At 37.9% G+C, this 18693-nt stretch overlaps 1 protein-coding gene across 8 annotated transcripts in view; it reads right to left on the reverse strand.

Annotated features, from left to right (window-relative positions):
• The window catches only part of TAFA5 (TAFA chemokine like family member 5), a 441406-nt gene that overhangs the window by 178047 nt on the left and 244666 nt on the right, over window positions 1-18693 (reverse strand). For all 8 annotated transcript variants that reach the window (XR_005828242.1, XR_005828241.1, XR_005828240.1 and 5 more), the window contains one exon: window positions 18125-18274. Coding sequence is in view for 2 of the 8 variants with exons in the window: in XM_040596817.1 (XP_040452751.1) it covers window positions 18125-18274 (150 nt within the window). In the remaining 6 variants the exon portion in view is untranslated. The remainder of the gene's footprint in view (window positions 1-18124; window positions 18275-18693) is intronic.

The raw sequence follows: 18693 nt of genomic DNA on the forward strand, positions 1-18693 counted from the left end.
CTCCTCTGGGAAGGGACTAATTACTATTTTGAGTTTCTACAGTGTTCAGCATAATAAAGGACTGTGATTGTTTGTCATTCTGTACTACCAAGGCAGCCATGAACAACACTAACAAGAATCTTGCTAGTAATTATTTATAAATGCATCCATTCCATTTCTAACATTACTCATTTTAACTCACCTAAGAAGTAAAGGCCTTGAACCTGGTCTCATTTTACTCTACAGATTGTGACACACTTGGTGATGGGAGAACAAGACAATGGTAGACTAGTTTATAACACGTCATTATTCTTTCTAAAAAGCATTTATGAAAATCAAAGTAAATAGGCCACTGAACACTCTCCCAGTCCAAAGATTCTTCTGAGTAATGGTATGGAAAGTGTTATTTTCTCGTTACGTTGATGGAGTACTGATACAGATGTATCCAGCAGCAACAGTTCATTTTCAGAAAAGATTTACATTCATGATTATATCTGCAACTGTAACATTGAATGACTACCAGAAAATGGTAGCTATGCAATCTACACCTGAAACCAAAATCAGTACTGCTCTGCTGAAAGCAATGATAAAAAACTTTGGTAGATAAAGAACGCTTATAAAATGTATAAAACCCATAAAAACTTGGTTTCAGTAGCTTCTGACTATTTCACAGAAAACAGGAAAGGCCTTCAAAGATAGTTATGCTTTATTTTCCTAAAAACATCTACAACTGTTCTTAATGGAGCTCTTATAAGCTACTAGTTATCTCTACTTACTCAGCCACTGTGCCTCTGCAGTGTAATGAAATTCTAGTATCAGGGTAGTACATCCTATTAATGGAAGTATTATGGATACAGATGGTTATCAAGGCTACAGATTGCTGAACACCAAGGCCCATTTTCTAGCTGATATCATACAGCATTTAGACTCAACAAATCTGGGACACAAATAGCTTTGTAGAAAGCATACACCAGTACTCTGTAGAAGCCTTTACTATTCAAATCCAGGCCGGTGAGGGATAGGGAAAAGGGAGGGAATAGAGTGTCTACTCCATTTTCATGAATAATTAAAAATACATATATTTTTTTTAAATTGGTAAATTTTTTAAGGACCAAGTGCCTTTGGCTTGACATGGTAAGGCTATAGTCTAGGAGGGGGAAAAAAAAGTCTTAATTCCAATCATAAAGAGTATACTAATATCACTCTGTTTTTTATACATTATTGTAAATGCTTACTAATAATTTCATAATTTTATTGAGTGTTGTTTTCACAGATATCACAAGCATTTTATACTGCTGTAATTTCAATCTGTTTACCTTTATTTTTTTCTTCATGCTTATCATGTGTATACACCTACCCTGATGTATTTTCATAATACATATGCTCTGTTTATAGTACTATTATACACAACTTTTCTGTTTAACCTCCTTTAGCCTCAAATACTTAAATACTTTGTCAGCACAGAAAATCAGGACATTTTATGCTATGGGAAAATAAAAATAAAAAGCAACAACTTCTTTGTGGTAAATGAAATGTTTAGGTGTAGTATTCTTAATACCTGAAAATTTAAATCTTAAATACTGCAAAAATTAAGATTTCATACTTTTTAAAAAGACTCAAAAATTAGGTTGAAAATGGACACTAGAAGGAGTGCATTATAATAATGTCACACCTCTAAGTCTCATCACAATATGAAATGAACCCAAAGGTCAAAGGCCCAGGAATGCTATTTTTCATTATTTTAATACGCAAACACAAAGAAAAAAAACAAACCAAACCTCATCTTAACATTGCACAGTAAAACTAAAAAAATTTCCAGAGAACAAAAAAGAATCCAATGCAAACTGAAAAGCAGCCTGAAGTATTCTTTTCTCTTCAGACAAAACAGAAGACTTCAGAATATTGTGTAATCTTTGTCAAACTGACAGCAAAAACATTAAATTCAAAAGATATTTTAATGTTATATATATATGTCATATTTTTTTTTTCAAAGACATGAACTGAATCAGAAATATTATCTCAAATTTTCCTTTTCATTAGAACTCAAAAGAGTGTATTTTCAGCCACACAATTTCATCTGAGCCAGAATCAAAAGCTTTCTGTCTTGACACACCATGCAAAGCTAAGGATATAACAGAAGCTACACACCAAATCTTTCATCTAACTACAGACATGCTCTGAGAAAACTGTGCACCCAGACTTCAATAGGATGATTCAAAATTACACTGTAAGCAACAGTATATTGACTACTTGGAGGAATCCCGTGGGTTTGGGCTGTAGAAGACAGGAATGTCCAAGACAGCTGGCTAATATTCAAGCATCACTTCCTCCAAGGTCATGACAGGTCCATCCCTATGAGTACGAAATCAAGCAAAGAGGGCAGGAGACCTGCATGGATGGATGAGGAGCTTCTGGCAAAACTCAAACAGAAGAAGAAACTTTATGGGATGTGGAAAAAGGGACAGGCCACTTGGCAGGAATGCAGGAATGTTGTCAGCACATGCAGGGGGGTGATGAGGAAAGCTAAGGTCCATTTGGAATTAAACCTGGCGAGGGATGTCAAGGAAAACAAGAAGGGCTTCTTCAAGTACATCAGTAGCAAAGTGATGACTAGGGAAAACGTGGGCCTGTTACAGAAGGAGGTGGGTGCCCTGGTGACGAAGGATACAGAGAAGGCAGGGTTACTGAATGCCGCCTTTGCTTCGGTATTTACTGCCAAGGCTGGCCCTCAGGTTTCCCAGACCCTGGAGGCAAGAGAGAAAGTCTGGAGAAAGGAAGACTTTTCCCTGGTTGAGGAGGACGATGTTACAGTTCACGTAGGCAAACCTGACACCCGTAAATCCATGGGGCCCAGTGGGATGCACCCCCAAGTGCTGAGGGAGCTGGCAGATGTTATTACTAAACCACTCTCCATCATCTTTGAAAGGTCATGGAGGATGGGAGATGTGCCTGAGGACTGGAGGAAAGCCAGTGTCACTCAAGTCTTCAAAATGGGCAAGAGGAAGGACCTAGGAAACTACAGGCTGGTCAGCCTCACCTCCATCCTTGGAGAGGTCATGGGACAGCTTATCCTGGAGGTCATCTCAAAGCATGTGGAGGAAAAGAAGGTCATCAGGAGCAGTCAACATGGATTCACCAAGGGGAAATCATGCCTGACCAACCTAATAGCCTTCTGTGATGGAATGACTGGCTGGGTAGATGAGGGGACAGCCTTGGGAGAGTCTTGGATGTTTTCTGCCTTGACCTCAGCAAGGCTTTTGACACTGCCTCCCATAACCTCCTCATAGGTAAGCTCAGGCAGTGTGGGTTAGGGGAGCAGACAGTGCGGTGGGCTGAGCAATGGCTGAATGGCAGAGCTCAGAGGTTGTGATCAGCAGCGCAGAGTCCAGCTGGAGCCCTGTAGCCAGCGGTGTTCCCCAGGGGTCAGTGCTGGGTCCGGTCCTGAGCAACTTACTCATCAACGACCTGGATGAAGGGACTGAGTGCACCTTCCAGAACTTTGTAAATGATACAAAACTGGGAGGAGCAGCTGATTCACCAGGAGGCCGCGCTGCCATTCAGCCAGACCTGGACAGGCTGGAGAGCTGGGTGGAGAGGAACTGAGTGAAGTTCAGCACAGGGAAGTGTAGGGTCCAGCACCTAGAGAGGAACAACCCCATGCACCAGCACAGGCCAGGGGTGACCTGCTGGAAGGCAGCTCTGCAGAGAAGGACCCGGGAGTTCTGGTGGACAGCAAGTTGCCCGTGGGCCAGCGGTGTGCCGTGGGGGCCAAGAAGGCCAAGGGGATCCTGGGGGCATTAGGAGGAACATGACCAGCAGGTGGAGGGAGGTGACCCTGCCCCTCTGTTCTGCCCTGGTGAGGCCACATCTGGAGCGCTGTGTCCAGTGCTGGGCTCCCCAGTTCAAGAGAGACAAGGAACTACTGGAGAGGGCCCAGCAGGGGACTACGAAGAGGATGAGGGGACTGGAGCATCTCCCTTCTGAGGAAAGGCTGAGGGAGCTGGGGCTGTTCGGCCTGGAGAAGAGAAGACTGAGAGGGGCTCTTATCAATGCCTGCAAATATCTTAAGGGTGGGTGTCAAGAGGATGGGGCCAGGGTCTTCTCAGTGGTGCCCAGTGACAGGACAAGAGGCAACGGGCACAAACTGCAGCACAGGGAGTTCCACCCGAATATGAGGAAGAACTTCTTTACTTTAAAAGTGACAGAGCACTGGGACAGGCTGCCCAGAGAGGCTGTGGATTCTCCTTCTCTGGAGACATTCAAAACTCACCTGAATGCAATGCAGTGCACCCTGCTCTGGGTGAACCTGCTTTAGCAGAGGTTTCGACTAAATGATCTCCAGAGATCCCTTCCAACCCTGACCATTCTGTGTTTCCGTGAATTTTTATCAAATTTTTTCAGATCCAGAAGTTCAAGTTGTAATTGTTTTCAAGTTAAAATTGAAGTTGGAAATGCAGCTTTACAAGGTTGTAAACAGCCAGTTTGTATAATAAATTAAATTGTCATTGCTTCTCCAGTATTCACCTTTGAATAGTGTATTTTTAAAAGTATAACTTTAGGGGTTTTATCTGCTTATTTTTATTTTTCTGTCTATTTTGTGCAACCGCTTTTTTACATGGAACAAGAGATTACATACTGCCATTTGCAGCATCTCCCACATGCAGTCCATTTCGCCTGTATGCCAAAACCTGCTCCATGTGGCTTGTTCCATAGTATTACATAGCATAAATTGCTCCATGAAAGGCACCTCTATATGAAAAGCAAGAAAAAGTGAGAACTTCATGAGTTAACTTTATTGTTTTTCCAGAAGAGACATAAGTACACGCAATGAGGAAGAAAGAACGAACTTATCGGAATGAAACATGCCTTCAGAAACAAACTATTGTGAACTTGAAAGAGTAATATGTGTGGGTAGTGATCTAGTATTGCTGTAGCAATACAGATTTGAAGGTCACATCCCTAGAGGAAACAGTTTCATTAATCCCACAGTTGAAGGAACACTTTCTTTTTTTGTTTCTGATTTTGGTTTCTGGTTTTCACCCAAATTCATACAGAATATTATATATAGAAGCAATCCAAGATTTCACAGGTGTGCATACATATTAGTGTTTTTCAGATAAAACTCCCTATTTCAAATAATAACCTGCATATTATTAGTAGATTACAGTGAAAAGTATACTATTTAAAGTAATTGTCATAAAATGTTAGTAAATGGAAACCATTAATACAAAGAACTTCAGATTTCAAATTATTTTATACATGAATCTGAACCTCTTCTCCAAATTTCTTTCTTACGGGAAGCTTGTCACTGCATTGATGCCATCATTTTTTTATTATATGTATCTATCAAAAGAGTACTGATCCAGTAAATTCAAATTCAAGGAAACAGGTTCATTAGTTTCAGTAGCGTTCTTAATTTGACTAAGAGGTTAAAGTATGTGAACCTTAAGTTATAAGAATCTCAAGATAGGAATCATGTCTGTCTGTCTGAGTAGGCTTTTTTATTAATTCTGTAATAGGATCTAAACTTATGTTCATGTTCCAGATATAGTCATCAACATCTGAAACAGAAGCAAAAACTACTTCAAGTACAGAAACCTTTCCATAATCTTTGTTTGCACACTGGACACAATGCCATTTAAGAATTTCCTACACAAAGAACTGGCACCACTTAATTCATAATAAATTAGTTTAGCCATTGTAATAGATGGATGGCCTCTTACACTGGTTTCAACCTAACCTGAGTCCTCTGGCTTGTCCCGGAAACTACTCTCATGGGTATAATTAACAACTTATGACAATTACAACTGATAGGTTACTTTGTACAGTACAGTCCAGTTTTTGATTTAGAGGCTTTTTTACTTGCAAAGTCATCCTCAACCAGGCAAGTAATTTTGTAGCAGAAGCACTAATTGTTGGGGAAGAGTTTTGTGTTTTGACCTTTCAGCTCCTAATTTATTCACTCTAATGCCCCATAATAATAGTAATATATAAAATGATTAAATATTTACTATATATTTAAACATAAATCTTTATATATAACTACATATAAAATCAATATAGAGCTAAATCTGAAAACCACCATACAATTACCACAAAATAAAATCTCAGGCTGTGTAAAGCACCTACAGAACTGAAAACAGCATGACGTCCAGCACATCCATCCTGTTTCTAAATATAAAATACAAAGGGTTCTATAATATGCAAAGAGTTTCAAAATGAGTTGGACTCAATGTTACCTGCAAGAACACACCAAAATGTGCTAGATCAGTACCTGATGCTGCCAACAAATGCAGTTAATGCAGTTCATATCACTGGTAAAGGAAGCCAGTACCAACACAGCACATTTTAGTGTATGATGGTGAAATCACAAAATAACTAAAGCCTGTTTTGAATTAAAATGAACAAAGATCAGGTACTTAAGATCTACCTCAGTATTCTAAACCCAGATCTCCTACCCCAAAACTGTGAGGCTAGTATGCTTTGACAGTTTATCTGCCTGCTGCCCACAACTTCAATAGAGAGCTGCCAACATTCAAGCTGAAATTACTAAACAAGCTGTCTGCATTTGAAAATTTGAAGTTCAGATAGAGACTGTACAAAAATACAGATTAAAAGAGACAAACAGACATCTGTGGGAGTTTTTGAGCTCCTCTGAGATGAAAGGCACAGAGGAAATCTTGATATTATAATCTAAAACATGGTACATCCCTGATTTCACAAAGTCATAGCACATTAAATGTGGTTTCCAGCCACTTTGTGGGAAGCAATTTTAGTCTTACCAGAGAAGCTTAAACTCCAGCTGGGAACAAATCGTTGATGTTCTTCAGGCAGGCAACAGGACCTTCTAGAGGGACCCCATCTAGTATCACCCCCAGATGACCACACAGTAAAACAGAGGGAGGACATGTCAGTGCAGATAATCAGTTGACAGTGAGTCTGGCTCACATACTATAGACAGGGCTATACTGGAACCTATAGTCAGTGCTCCAGCCTTCTTTTCTACACTCCACAACTGGCATTTCCCTTGGCTTTATAATTTTATATAATGATTAGACTTCTGAAACATGTCAACATTGAAATATTCTGATCTAAGGCTGTAAAAGCAGGAATGTAAATACTGAGTTTAGGGTAACTACTTACCTTAAAAAAGCTTTTCAGAATTGGTCAGTGTCCTTAGAAAACACTCAATGGTTTATGCTTAGCAAAATCAAAAATTCAGTAATGTAAACAAAGCTGAAGCCTGAAGTTTAGAATATGCTTGCTGCTCTGTGCAGAAGATGTTCATGTTACCAAAGAGCCTGTTCTCAAATTTTTTTAATTTGAATTACATATACTCCAGATAGTAAGCTTAAATAAATAAATAAATAGATAGATAGATAAATAAATAAATAAATAAAAGTCAATTACTCTCAAGGCCAGGAGGAGTGAATCTTCCAATTGTGTAGGGCACACAAAAAAAAAAAAAAAAAAAAAAAAAAAAAGGAAGTATTTTAAATCTAAAAAAACCCCAAAACACTAATAAAAGAAAACAATTAAAATTATAGTTGTATAGAAAACAGGTGGGTTTGTTCCACTGGCTATTGTTATTGTAATGCCAGTGCTAGTCAGTACATCAAAATTTCCTATTACAACCAAAGAAAAACCAGTTCATAGGCTTTTCCTCCTTTTTTCTTTTTTTTTTTTTTAATTCAAACTCCAAATCAGTTCTATTCTTTACCTGAAACACTCCAAAACTATTATTTTTTTCTACCCCAAATAAGAGTTTATTTCTCTATTGTGATGCACAATCTAGACTGCTACATCTTATCTTTATTGAGGTGAGGAATTTCTAGCCTTTGGGCTGACTTCATTCTATTCTGCCCTGGCTCACTCTCCCTAATGTCTTTGTGTTGCTCTTCGCTCTTCTAGCTCTCGCCAGCCACTGTATATCTAGTAGCTCTGTGTTGCTCTGTCTCCTCCCACCTTTGCTGTGCTCCATACCAGCTCTGTTTCCCTGAAACCCACCTTTTCATTTTGGGAACACACCACTTAAGCAATACTGCCCCACAGGCTTTTGACTGCTTCCCTTCTGCTGGTTCTGTGGTCCACATCTTCCCTTCTACAAGTCACTGAACATTAGAGGGAAGCTAGGTGGGAACGCTGTGTGTGGGTTGGAGGAGATTTACATTGTGCAGGACAACTGAGTCTGCATGTGGGTCTGTGCTGTGCCCTGGTGATGTACAGCAATACCTGCTTAGTGCAGTGTCAGAGGGGCAGAGGAACACTGCTGTAGCATACTGGTACTGAACAAAGAGGACTGTGATGTGCAGTACAGACACTGGGCACAAAGGCTGGGAAGTCAGCATGTAACAGGATATACAGGGAAATGCCGAATAACTTTGGAATATAATATGGAGTATAGGGGAGAAAACTGGATGCCTACTAGTTAACACATAACCCATCAAAAGTATTGTCCAGTTCTGTTTGTCAGTGATAACAAAAAAATCTTTATTGATTGCTGTGGGGGTAAGAGGTTCAAGGAAGGAAGTGTGAATTAATTGGCTGGAAGGTGAGTCTGACTCAGGAAGGCTGGTAACTGCCAGCTTAATTTATTTATGTAAGGTGAATTTACCATGGGACCTCACAGAATGAACAATAAACAGAAGGCACTTTTTATACACTTAAGAAAATATTGAAAGGACACAAAAATTCTCATCACCTTCAGGCTTACTTGAGTTTTGTACTGCATCTCCTTGTTTCATGTATTCTGCTTCCTTCTAGTATGTGCCACTCTTCCTTCAAATGAGTCTGTTTCACAGTAAATCACCCTGTTTTGCACCAAATCAAAGTCATGTTTGCTTTCACAATACTATCTTCTTTCTTGCTGTCCACACCCTAGCTCTGATATTCTCTTTCTCCTCTCCTTTAAGGAGAGGCAACTCTTTCCTTCATCCCTTTTCATTTCTCTCCTACTTAATCCTTGTGATCCCACTTTGACTAGTTGTATATCCTCTCCCTTCACATTCAATTGGAGCTTAACTTTGGCCTTTCAAAAGGCAGAGGTGCTCTGCCTACGCCCTCCTAGGAAGGATGCTAGAGGAAAGACTGAAATTCTCAAAGAAATACTCTGAAACAAGTGAATAGAAATTTTGTTTTCCCAATTCCACCTTATCTGAGAGCACAAAGAAATTTGAAGGGCTTTCCCCCTTATCCTACGCCCCACAATCTGGATAATTAACAAAAGGCAGCATCTACATATCCTTATTTCCTTGTATAGCCACACAAACAAGGACAGAAGTCTGTCATTAGACTGCAAGTGGTTTGAGTCTAGGACTGGATGAAACTTGCTTATGAAGCTTGTATGCCTATGATATAGAAATAACACAATCGTAAGACATAAGCAAAGCAAGTTATGCAAATAAAAAATACAGTCATACCTGAAGTTTATTTATAATATGAAAATGCCAGCCTTAATGCCACATACATTTTTTCCTGCTCCAATATGACCTCAGACCTTAACAGCAGGGGAAACCCAACTCCTTTTCATCACCTTAAATAGGTAGCTTCCTAAACTTCTGTCGTCAAAGAGGATACTTTCTCTGAATCAGCCCTGCACAGAGTATTCTGAACGAGGCATACAAAAATGCATAGCATTAACTAGTGTGTTCAAAGGTGCTGGATGGAGTAGTGAAATTAATATTGTCATTAATTTAGCAATCAATTTTAACATTTTCTAGGACTCTTCTGACATATCTTCTATCATCACAGATATTAAATCTAAGCTAAGTTAAAAATAAAGTGGTATATAGCTTTAAAATGCCATTTCTAACCATATTATAGCCTTTCTGGATTCACTTTTAATAAACATATTATTTCATTGTTTATAGCTCTCTGTGTTCAATGAGACTATTGGAGGTGGGGCGGTGGAGGGGGTGGGCCAGGAAGTATTCCTTGACCATGCTGGCTTCAAATGGTGCCAGAAGTGTCATTTAGCTATAGTTTTATCTCACCCATTGATGGTAGGGACATTTACAAAGTCTCACCTATATTCTCTCACATTCACTGGAGACAAACACGTTGCCCTGACAGAAGCCCACCTTCACACATGACTAGTTTTGAAAGTTTCTCTTTTCCCCCTGTTCTGGGTGTAACTGGAATGTAGTATGACAAGCAGAAGCAGTCATATAAACATGTTACATTTTCTCTTAAACTGCCTCTAATCAGTGAAGACAGTGAATTTTGCAGAAGGCAATATGAGCAGCTGATGGCCTGAAGTGTTTACACACATTACATTCAAGCAGAAAACCTACTCTGCTAGTCACAGGATCATAGAATGGTTGGGTTTGGAAGGGACATCTGCAGATAATCTAGTCCGAACCCCTGCTGAAGCACTCACCTAGACCCGGTTGCACAGAATTGCATCCAGGCAGGCTCTGAATATTTCCAGAGATGGACACTCCACAGCCTCTCTGGGCAGCCTGTTACAGTGCTCTGTCACCCCCAAAATAAGTTTTCCTCATATTCTATATTCTCTTTAATCTCATAAGAGAGAAAAAGGGAGGTGGTTCCAATATTGACATTACGTGAAAGCTGAAATCCCCATCTCTTATCACTGTCCACAGTGGGAGCTTTCAGTAATCAAGCTCCTGAATTTAGGAACATCATGTTGACCTATTGCCTGAAGTGAGCTAATGAATCAGACTGCAATCAGACTGCTGCGGCTGTTGGTATTGCTCTGCCGCAAGATATCAAGCCCAGAAAATGCTATCCAGTGATGCAGTGCATATTTACACTAATGTATAATATGTTCTCTAGTACTTTGTCCAGTTCAATTTAAAATGTCTGTAGTAATTAGACTTCCAGACACTCCCTCAAAAAATTGTTCCACAATCTATTGTCGCATAACCTCCAACCTTTTTTCTGTGCTGAAACTGCCATTAGAGCACGTAGATAAAAGAGGATTAGACTACACGGGTGCCTGATTAGGAGTGTCAAGAAACTAAAGGAAAAGAAGCTGTTAGCATTGATGAACTAATGTGTCCAATGAAACACTGGAGGGCTGAAGGTGTTGTCTTTCAGATGAAATGTGAAAGCAAGACACTAAGCATTAGAAGCAATTAAAGTTCTCTCAGCACTCTTTGCACAGTACCAGCCTTAACCACTGGTTCCTGGCTACTTTCCAAATCACATAATTAAATTCTGTTTTCCTAAATATTTCCCTGTCCTATCATTTAGAAAGATAGCCATCTCTTAACCAGAAATGGTGTATTGATGCAAGGTTTAACCTCAAAGAAGGATGCTCAAGTGTGAAAAGGAATTGCAGTTTGGTCACTTTGTTACAGGTAAAAGGCTTAGAAAAGTATTTTATCTTCAATTACATTTTATTCACACTTGTCTCAGATCTATTTCCCTTATATATCTGAAGTGTCTCCTCTCAATCTGTGTGTATAATCTTTCAGAATCTTGTAGAAAATAATCTGCCATTTTTTTATATAATGATTTCAAGCTGATTCCTCTACAACCCTGATTTGTCACTCTGTAAACATTCTGGTATCATGGAAGGACATAGAGATTTACTTGCCATTAGGAAGCTGTTGGTCTCCACAAAAAAATTCCCCAAAAGTTACTCAGCCTGAGAATGGATAAACCCATCCTGGGCCCCAGTTTCAAGCTGCAGTCAGTATTCACTCTCTACCTGACTGCTGAAGAATTAATTATTCTGTGGAAAACACTAGCATTATACAAAATCCTGGTCTGCATCTTTATGCCACATCCAGTCTCAGAGCCATAGAATCACAGAGCATTTCAGGTTGGAAGGGACCCATCAGGCTCATCAAGTCCAACTCCTGGCTCCTCACAGGACTGCCTAAAATTAAACTGTATGACTAAGGGTGTTGTCCAGACGCTCTTTGAACTTTGAACACCACAGGCTTGGTGCCATGACCACTTCCCCGAGGTAACTGTTCCAGTGACTGACCACTCTCTCAGTGAAGAACCTTCTCCTAATGTCCAAACTGAACTTCCCCTGATGCAGCTTCATTCCATTTCCTTGTGTCCTATCCCTGGTCACCCTCTGCTGCCTGCCTTGAGGAAGTTTAGACTGCCATGAGGTGGCCTCCCAGCCTTCTCTTCTCCAGACTGAACAAGCTAAGTGACCTCAGCTGCTCCTTGTAAGTCTTGCCCTCAAGAACTTTAATCACCTTGGTCACCCTCTCCTGGACACACTTTAATAGTCTGATGTCCTTCTTATATGCCCCAAAATGCACACAGTACTTGAGGTAGAGCTGTAATCATTGGAGTTTAGGTACCAAACACTTCATAACATAGTGAAGCCCTTAATTATTGTTCTTGATTGACATATCCTTTAGGTTAGTTATGGATCTGCTTGTTACTTTCCCAAGCAGGTTTGGTTTGGTTTTGGTTTTTTTTAATCATTGGTTGGTTGCTTTTTTGTCATGTCTTTGGTTATTCTTGTCAGTTCTCAGTCAGTGTTATCATTGATGCTGCAGCTACTGGTATGTTTGTTTTATATCACTCACTTTCTGTCTTGGGGCTCAGCAGCGTCATCTTTCCCTAAGCAACACTTCAATCTGACACTTGATATTTATGACCAAAGAGAAAAAAATGTATTTTATGTGATCATTTTTATAAGATTTTTACCAAGTTTGTGACATTATTTAAGTAAGAACTATTCCTCAACGTGATTTGGAATGTCACATGTTGCCCTTAGTTTAGAGCAGGAAACAAAGCAACCGGAGTAAAACTCAACTTCCCGTGCATTTCTAATTCAAAAGTGACCCACAAGGTGTAAATTGTCATAATGTGCCAGTACCATGCATTGGAAAGCGAAGCTCATGACTCACAGAAACAATTTTACTGCCATTGTCAATAACCAGGAAAATCTAGAGTTCTGATGGAGTTGTCTAGAGGAAACCAAACGAAAATAAAGCATTGTACATACTTTGGTACACTTGTAAGTACAGATGTAATTGTGACTGCATATATGGTATCTGGGGTGAGGAAAGGGGGAAAGGAATTACTATTTCTTCAAGTCATGTTGAAAACTAAATTTTCAGAATATAGTGCTGGCAAATCCATAGTTGCTTTCCTTTCCCCAGTGCCACAGCAAAGGAATATATTTAAGAACACTTTTTTTTTTTTCTTTTAAAATGGCTTTAAATTTTAAAATAGGAGTAGATAGGAATTATCAGTGTCCTAAGGTACAGTATAAGACAAGTACACAATGGTGAGCATGTGTACAGTGTTTGTAACACTTCAGATACATCGTGACAAAAAACCACTAAGAGACTGCAAAGGCTCCAGGAATTATACTAAAACTTAAAATAAAGGTAAATAAGCAATGACCAAAATATTACTTATTCTGTTCCTTGAAAGATATTCTAATATTGCACTGCATTATTACATCCTACCAGTAAGATACGCAGCATTAAATATGATGAATTCTAGGATTGTTTAAAAGCCCCGATTATAAACAAAACTGCTTTATTCTTTGGGAATTAAAATCATGACCACAGTCAAACTATTCCCTCGCAAATATTAAAACACCACATACACATTTTTTTATTATTCCGTCTGGCCTCTCACTCAGTGGTAATATTAAGTACTTACATTATGCATCCAGGGGTGGGGCATCTACAGCTTCTCCACTGTTCATGGAACAACCTGTTCCACCACACCTGTCTCACCATCCTCATTGTAAAATAATTTCTTCCTTGTGTCCAGTTTTTTATTTCCCTTTGTCCTGTCACTACACACTTTGGTAAAAAGTTTTTCTCTATCTTTCTTTTAAGCCCCCTTTATATATTGAAAGACCACTATAAAGGGCTCCCTAGAGCCCTCTCCAGGATGAACAACCCCAAATCTCTCAGCCTTTCTTCACAGAAGAGGTGTTCCAACCCTCTGATAATTTTCATTGCCAAATAGTCCCACTCTCCTTCTAGATTAAAATCTTCCACACTATACAGTATATCACTTCCACTCCAGCAAAATGTCTACATAGTATTATTCAGTGTCCTTTTAATTTCATATCCATCCTGCTTTGCCTTTTCATTTTACTTTATTTAAATTGGCATGCATTAAATGCAACAAAGCTAAATGTATAATATTTACTGTGAGGAAACATTTGCAATTATCGGCAATAAAACCAGGATAAAATAATATAAATAGCACATTATCAAACATATAAAATACTCTAAATGTAAAAGCAAAAATTCCCATTTCTGAAAATCATTAGTCCTTCTTTTTTCTTTTTTAAATCTTTTTTTTCCCCTCAGTATAGATAAGATACTTTAGAATGATGAAGCTTTCCAGGTATTAGGAACTTTTGTTTCAAGTGCATGACCTAGGATTCTATTAATCATTAGTTCTGACCCCTACACCTCCCTGTAGACTCCTAGAGATAATGAGAAGAGTAGGGAATTATTGATCGAAACTAATGTCTTCCTTGTGGATCGTGAGCTTCTGTGTAAAATAAAATCAATCAATGCCAACTGAAAAGCATGTTAATCATAACGTATGGACAAATTATACTGTCTATAAAAATGTTATTGTTAAAATGCTTGCAAAAGAACCAAAACTTTATCAAAACTTCAAAAAGTAAAAAAAAGAAAAGCAAACAAAAAAAACCCCACCAACCAACGAGCTATAATTTACATGATATGCAACATAAATTGTCTGACCACTTTGAATTCTGTTTCCTGAGCTATTCCCAATTTAGGAAATTTTTAGGGATTTTGGATATGAGGATCAATGTCCTGGGATCTCTTATAGCACTGTGTGGACAATAAAAGTAATCAGAACTCAAATCCAGACATGAAAATCTAATCCCAGAATTCAGGTAAGTAAATTTAAGATTTGTATCCTACTTTTCTCAAGCAATTAAACCACTTCTGTCATACCACTTTTCCTCTCATCAACTGTTTCTGTTTTCTGGAGCAAATAGCTGTTTATTTTTGTGTTACAAATATATATTGGACATAATTACTGGAATCTATTGAACATCTAAACGTTCATCCCACTTTTCTCAGGTTAATATACTTGTATTCTACAAAATGTTTTAGCATAACAAATTTTATTTGCAGATAGATACAACTGTTGTGAGAGAACTCAAACCATGAGTGCACATGTACACACGCTGTTATGAAGGACTTTTTGTCATTTGCTTTAGAACAAGTTTAAATTAGTGAAAGTACCGGACAAAAATAGAGAATAATTGCTACCTTCCAATCTTTCACAGGCTCCAGTTTAAAAAACTGATGAAGCTTGACTGACACACAGGGAAATTACTCTGGTAATAAACCAGATGCTATGTTGAAATATAGTATCTTATCAAAGTAATGCAACTGAGGTCATTGCTATGGAATTGGATTTCAAAAAAGGGACTAGGGAATGCTAGTTGTAAATAATAATAATATAACTAAAAGTGCAGGCAAACTACTGTCATAATATCACAAACCCTATATTCATGAATAAAAATTACATCACAACCCAACATACCAAATATACATTATGACTCTGTGTGTCTAGGAATGAAGCAATCAACACTAAATCAAGCTTGAAATCAGGGTGAACATTGATGCCATTTTTTCAGATTACATTAGCAATCTGCCATACTTAAAGACTGCTAGGAAAAAAAGAGTAAATCAGCACTCTCCATCGTAGGGAAACATATCACGAAAATCTCTGTTGTTCATGCTCTGCTCAGACCAAGCCTTAAACACTGCATTTTCATTTTTTTAAAATCCTGGTTTTATCTATCTGCTATATACTGTCTTCCATTTTTTAGGAAAGGACCTTAGCTGATGTAGCAGCGGAAAGTGGAGTGGATTTTGGTAATCAACTCAGGACTTGATGTAAAAGCTATGTTGACAAGTACAATCTCAGACAATGCTTGTGAGGTTTAAGAGCCCTTAAATTACTTACTCTTTTTGCTGCAATAATTGACAATCACATTTCATTGCTCCAGGAAATATACAGCATAACTGAATATATTCTAAGGCACTTCTTTCCATTAAACAATGAACAAATGGTAGCCAGGTACAACTTGATGCATTTTAAGACTGTAAAAATTACCAGCTTTGGTACTGATTCTTCAAAACGCTCTCTTGCCAGAAGCTGTAATGCAATTCTTAGCTAATGTTTTCCTGTTAGTAGGTTAGCAGGTCATACTTACTATGCCTGCTTCCTTCACAAATGACTTTGCATTAATTAATAAAGGTCTAAGGTCTAATTCTGCTACCTTTACCTCAAAAATAGTCTCATTAAAATCAGGACTATAGAAAGAACAAACCTAAAGGACTATAAGAACCAAATCTTTGAAAAGCAAACTGGCATGAAAGAAACCCAATACTCAATGAGTTTTTTTCTTTTTTCTTTTTGATACCAGAAATGAAAACTCCAATAGTAATTATGTCCTGAACATCAACTATAATATACATATATAAAATTCAAAAAAGCACACTCTATGTCCTATTTAAGAAAGCTTAGGGAAGGATTTGTTTGTTTGGAGAATGGGATTCTTTATAAGAAAACAAACAAACCAAAACCAATTGTTTGGTTGTTGCATCCCTTAACCAACAGTATTTGACTTAATATCAGAGACAAAACTAGCTTATCTTAGACCTAATTTTATGTAATTTCCTGTTCTGTCCAGAAGAAAACATTTAGCTGTGTTTGAAAGACTTTATTCTAGAAATTAATACAAACAGTACAGAGAAATTCAGTGCATTTCTTTAAAATATGTAGCCAGTAAATTCAGAGATGTGTACTTGTTAGTCAATGGCCAATTTATCTGTCAGCTTTACTTGCAAGCAGAAGATTAGAGACAAGATAAAGCACTTGTTTACTCTTTCCTATATAATTGTGTTTATGCTATGTAAAACTTTTTAAAACTTAATTCACGAACAAATCCTATAGATCACAGTTTTAGTTTGTGCCTTCTTTTTAATTTGGGAACCTGGTAAGAGTTCTAATTGCTAACAAGTATTTTTGCTAAAGTTACAACTATGAATGACACAACAAAATAATTGTCTTCTTAAGCAATTAAGTCTTATGATTTTACAATAAAACAGGAAAGAAGAGAACTACTGGATATAGTAGCACATTATGAAAGAGACAGCTAAGAAACTGTCTTAGAGAGTACCAAAAACAGTGAAAGGAAAATGAAAAAATAGAATGTGCACGCTGTTCTATATTTAGCTTTGTGGGTACACTCTTGAAATCTCCTTTAAGCTGTCTTCTTTGATAATCATAGTAAGACCAAATTCTGAGGCAACAGTAGGGTGTTTGCAGCAATATTTTTATCTAAGGACTCAAACCAGTCAGTATTCAAAGGCAGTCTGTGAATTTATTATAGTTCTATACATAAGCATCTTGTTTTTACTTTTGTGAAATGAGCCTAGATCAAAACATACAATTTTGCGTTATCTATTTTAAATATGCCTCCAATTCCATTTTTAATATGAATGCTTGCTAATAGCCTTGCACTAGCAGACCTGTCTTGAAGATTGTCTCACTGTTAACATCTTATTTATCTGTAACACAAAAATTCATTTGTCTCAAAAAATTATTTCAAAGTGAAATATTTTCATGCCTCCCTGTGTATCAGCAGTTGTCCAGCTGCATGCAACCACTGCATCTGCAGTAAATCATATGGAATCATCATTTTAAGGAAGGAAGGAACGCTGGACATGTGAGGTATATTCTGATACTATACTCCAACTATAGTATCATTGGTATTTTTAACATTAATTACCACACTGTCACATTAACTTCCCAGTGTCAAAAAACCTTTGAGGTTCTGGAATTTTTTTAATCTTATAAGGAATAAAAAGTAGGGGACAAAAGAATGCCATTTCACTGCTGATCCTATCATCACATGCAAAATACAACAGCACCACACCCTTAACATTCAACTGCATGTCACACTAAAACAAAAGCGAAAATTCTAATTAAAAAAAACCTGTAACTGAAATATTTATACTGTTAGTAATATACCCTTTCTGGGAATTTCAATGGTATTGCCATTGCTAGTTGGGACACATGAAAATTTTGTCTATAGTGGTTTTATTTTTTTATGAGACACTACCAGTTTACATTACTCTTGTATTGGCAGAAACTGATTGAATAGATCTTTGCTTCTTACCATCAACACAGGCTGGCCTTGCTCTTGTTGTACCGGCAATCTGTCCTTTTTTACATGCACAGCGAGCTGTTTGTCGGGCTATAGTCCTTCGGGGCTGACTGCTATCTCTGTCCAAAGTAACAATCTCACATGTACCTGCAGCCAGTTGACCTGGAAAAAGAACCAGCAACAGGTACCAGAGTCACTGAATGCACTACAGGCAATCTGTTATAGCCGAGTAGAGTCATGGCCCTTTGTCACAGCAGACACTCCACAACAAATGGGCAGCCAGCTGATGGATATAATAAAACCAAGATGACATACAATTTTTCTTTGTGGTGGACATATGAACACCCTGCAAACTGGTTCTGTCAAGAAATTATTATTGTTCCATAAAAGCCAGAGAGCAGAGGTTACATAGGTTACTTTGGTTGGCTAAGTAAAGGAACAATCTGCTTTTCAGCAATTAAATTTAAATGGTGTGCTCTTTATGCACTTTCAGAAAAGAAATTATAAAGTATATGGAAAACAAAAAACTTCCCACATGTCCATGAATACAATGAAGTCTTAACTGCTTTGCATGTTGTTTT

Source organism: Falco naumanni, chromosome 5 (genome assembly GCF_017639655.2).
Source record: "Falco naumanni isolate bFalNau1 chromosome 5, bFalNau1.pat, whole genome shotgun sequence".
NCBI classification, from domain to species: domain Eukaryota; kingdom Metazoa; phylum Chordata; class Aves; order Falconiformes; family Falconidae; genus Falco; species Falco naumanni.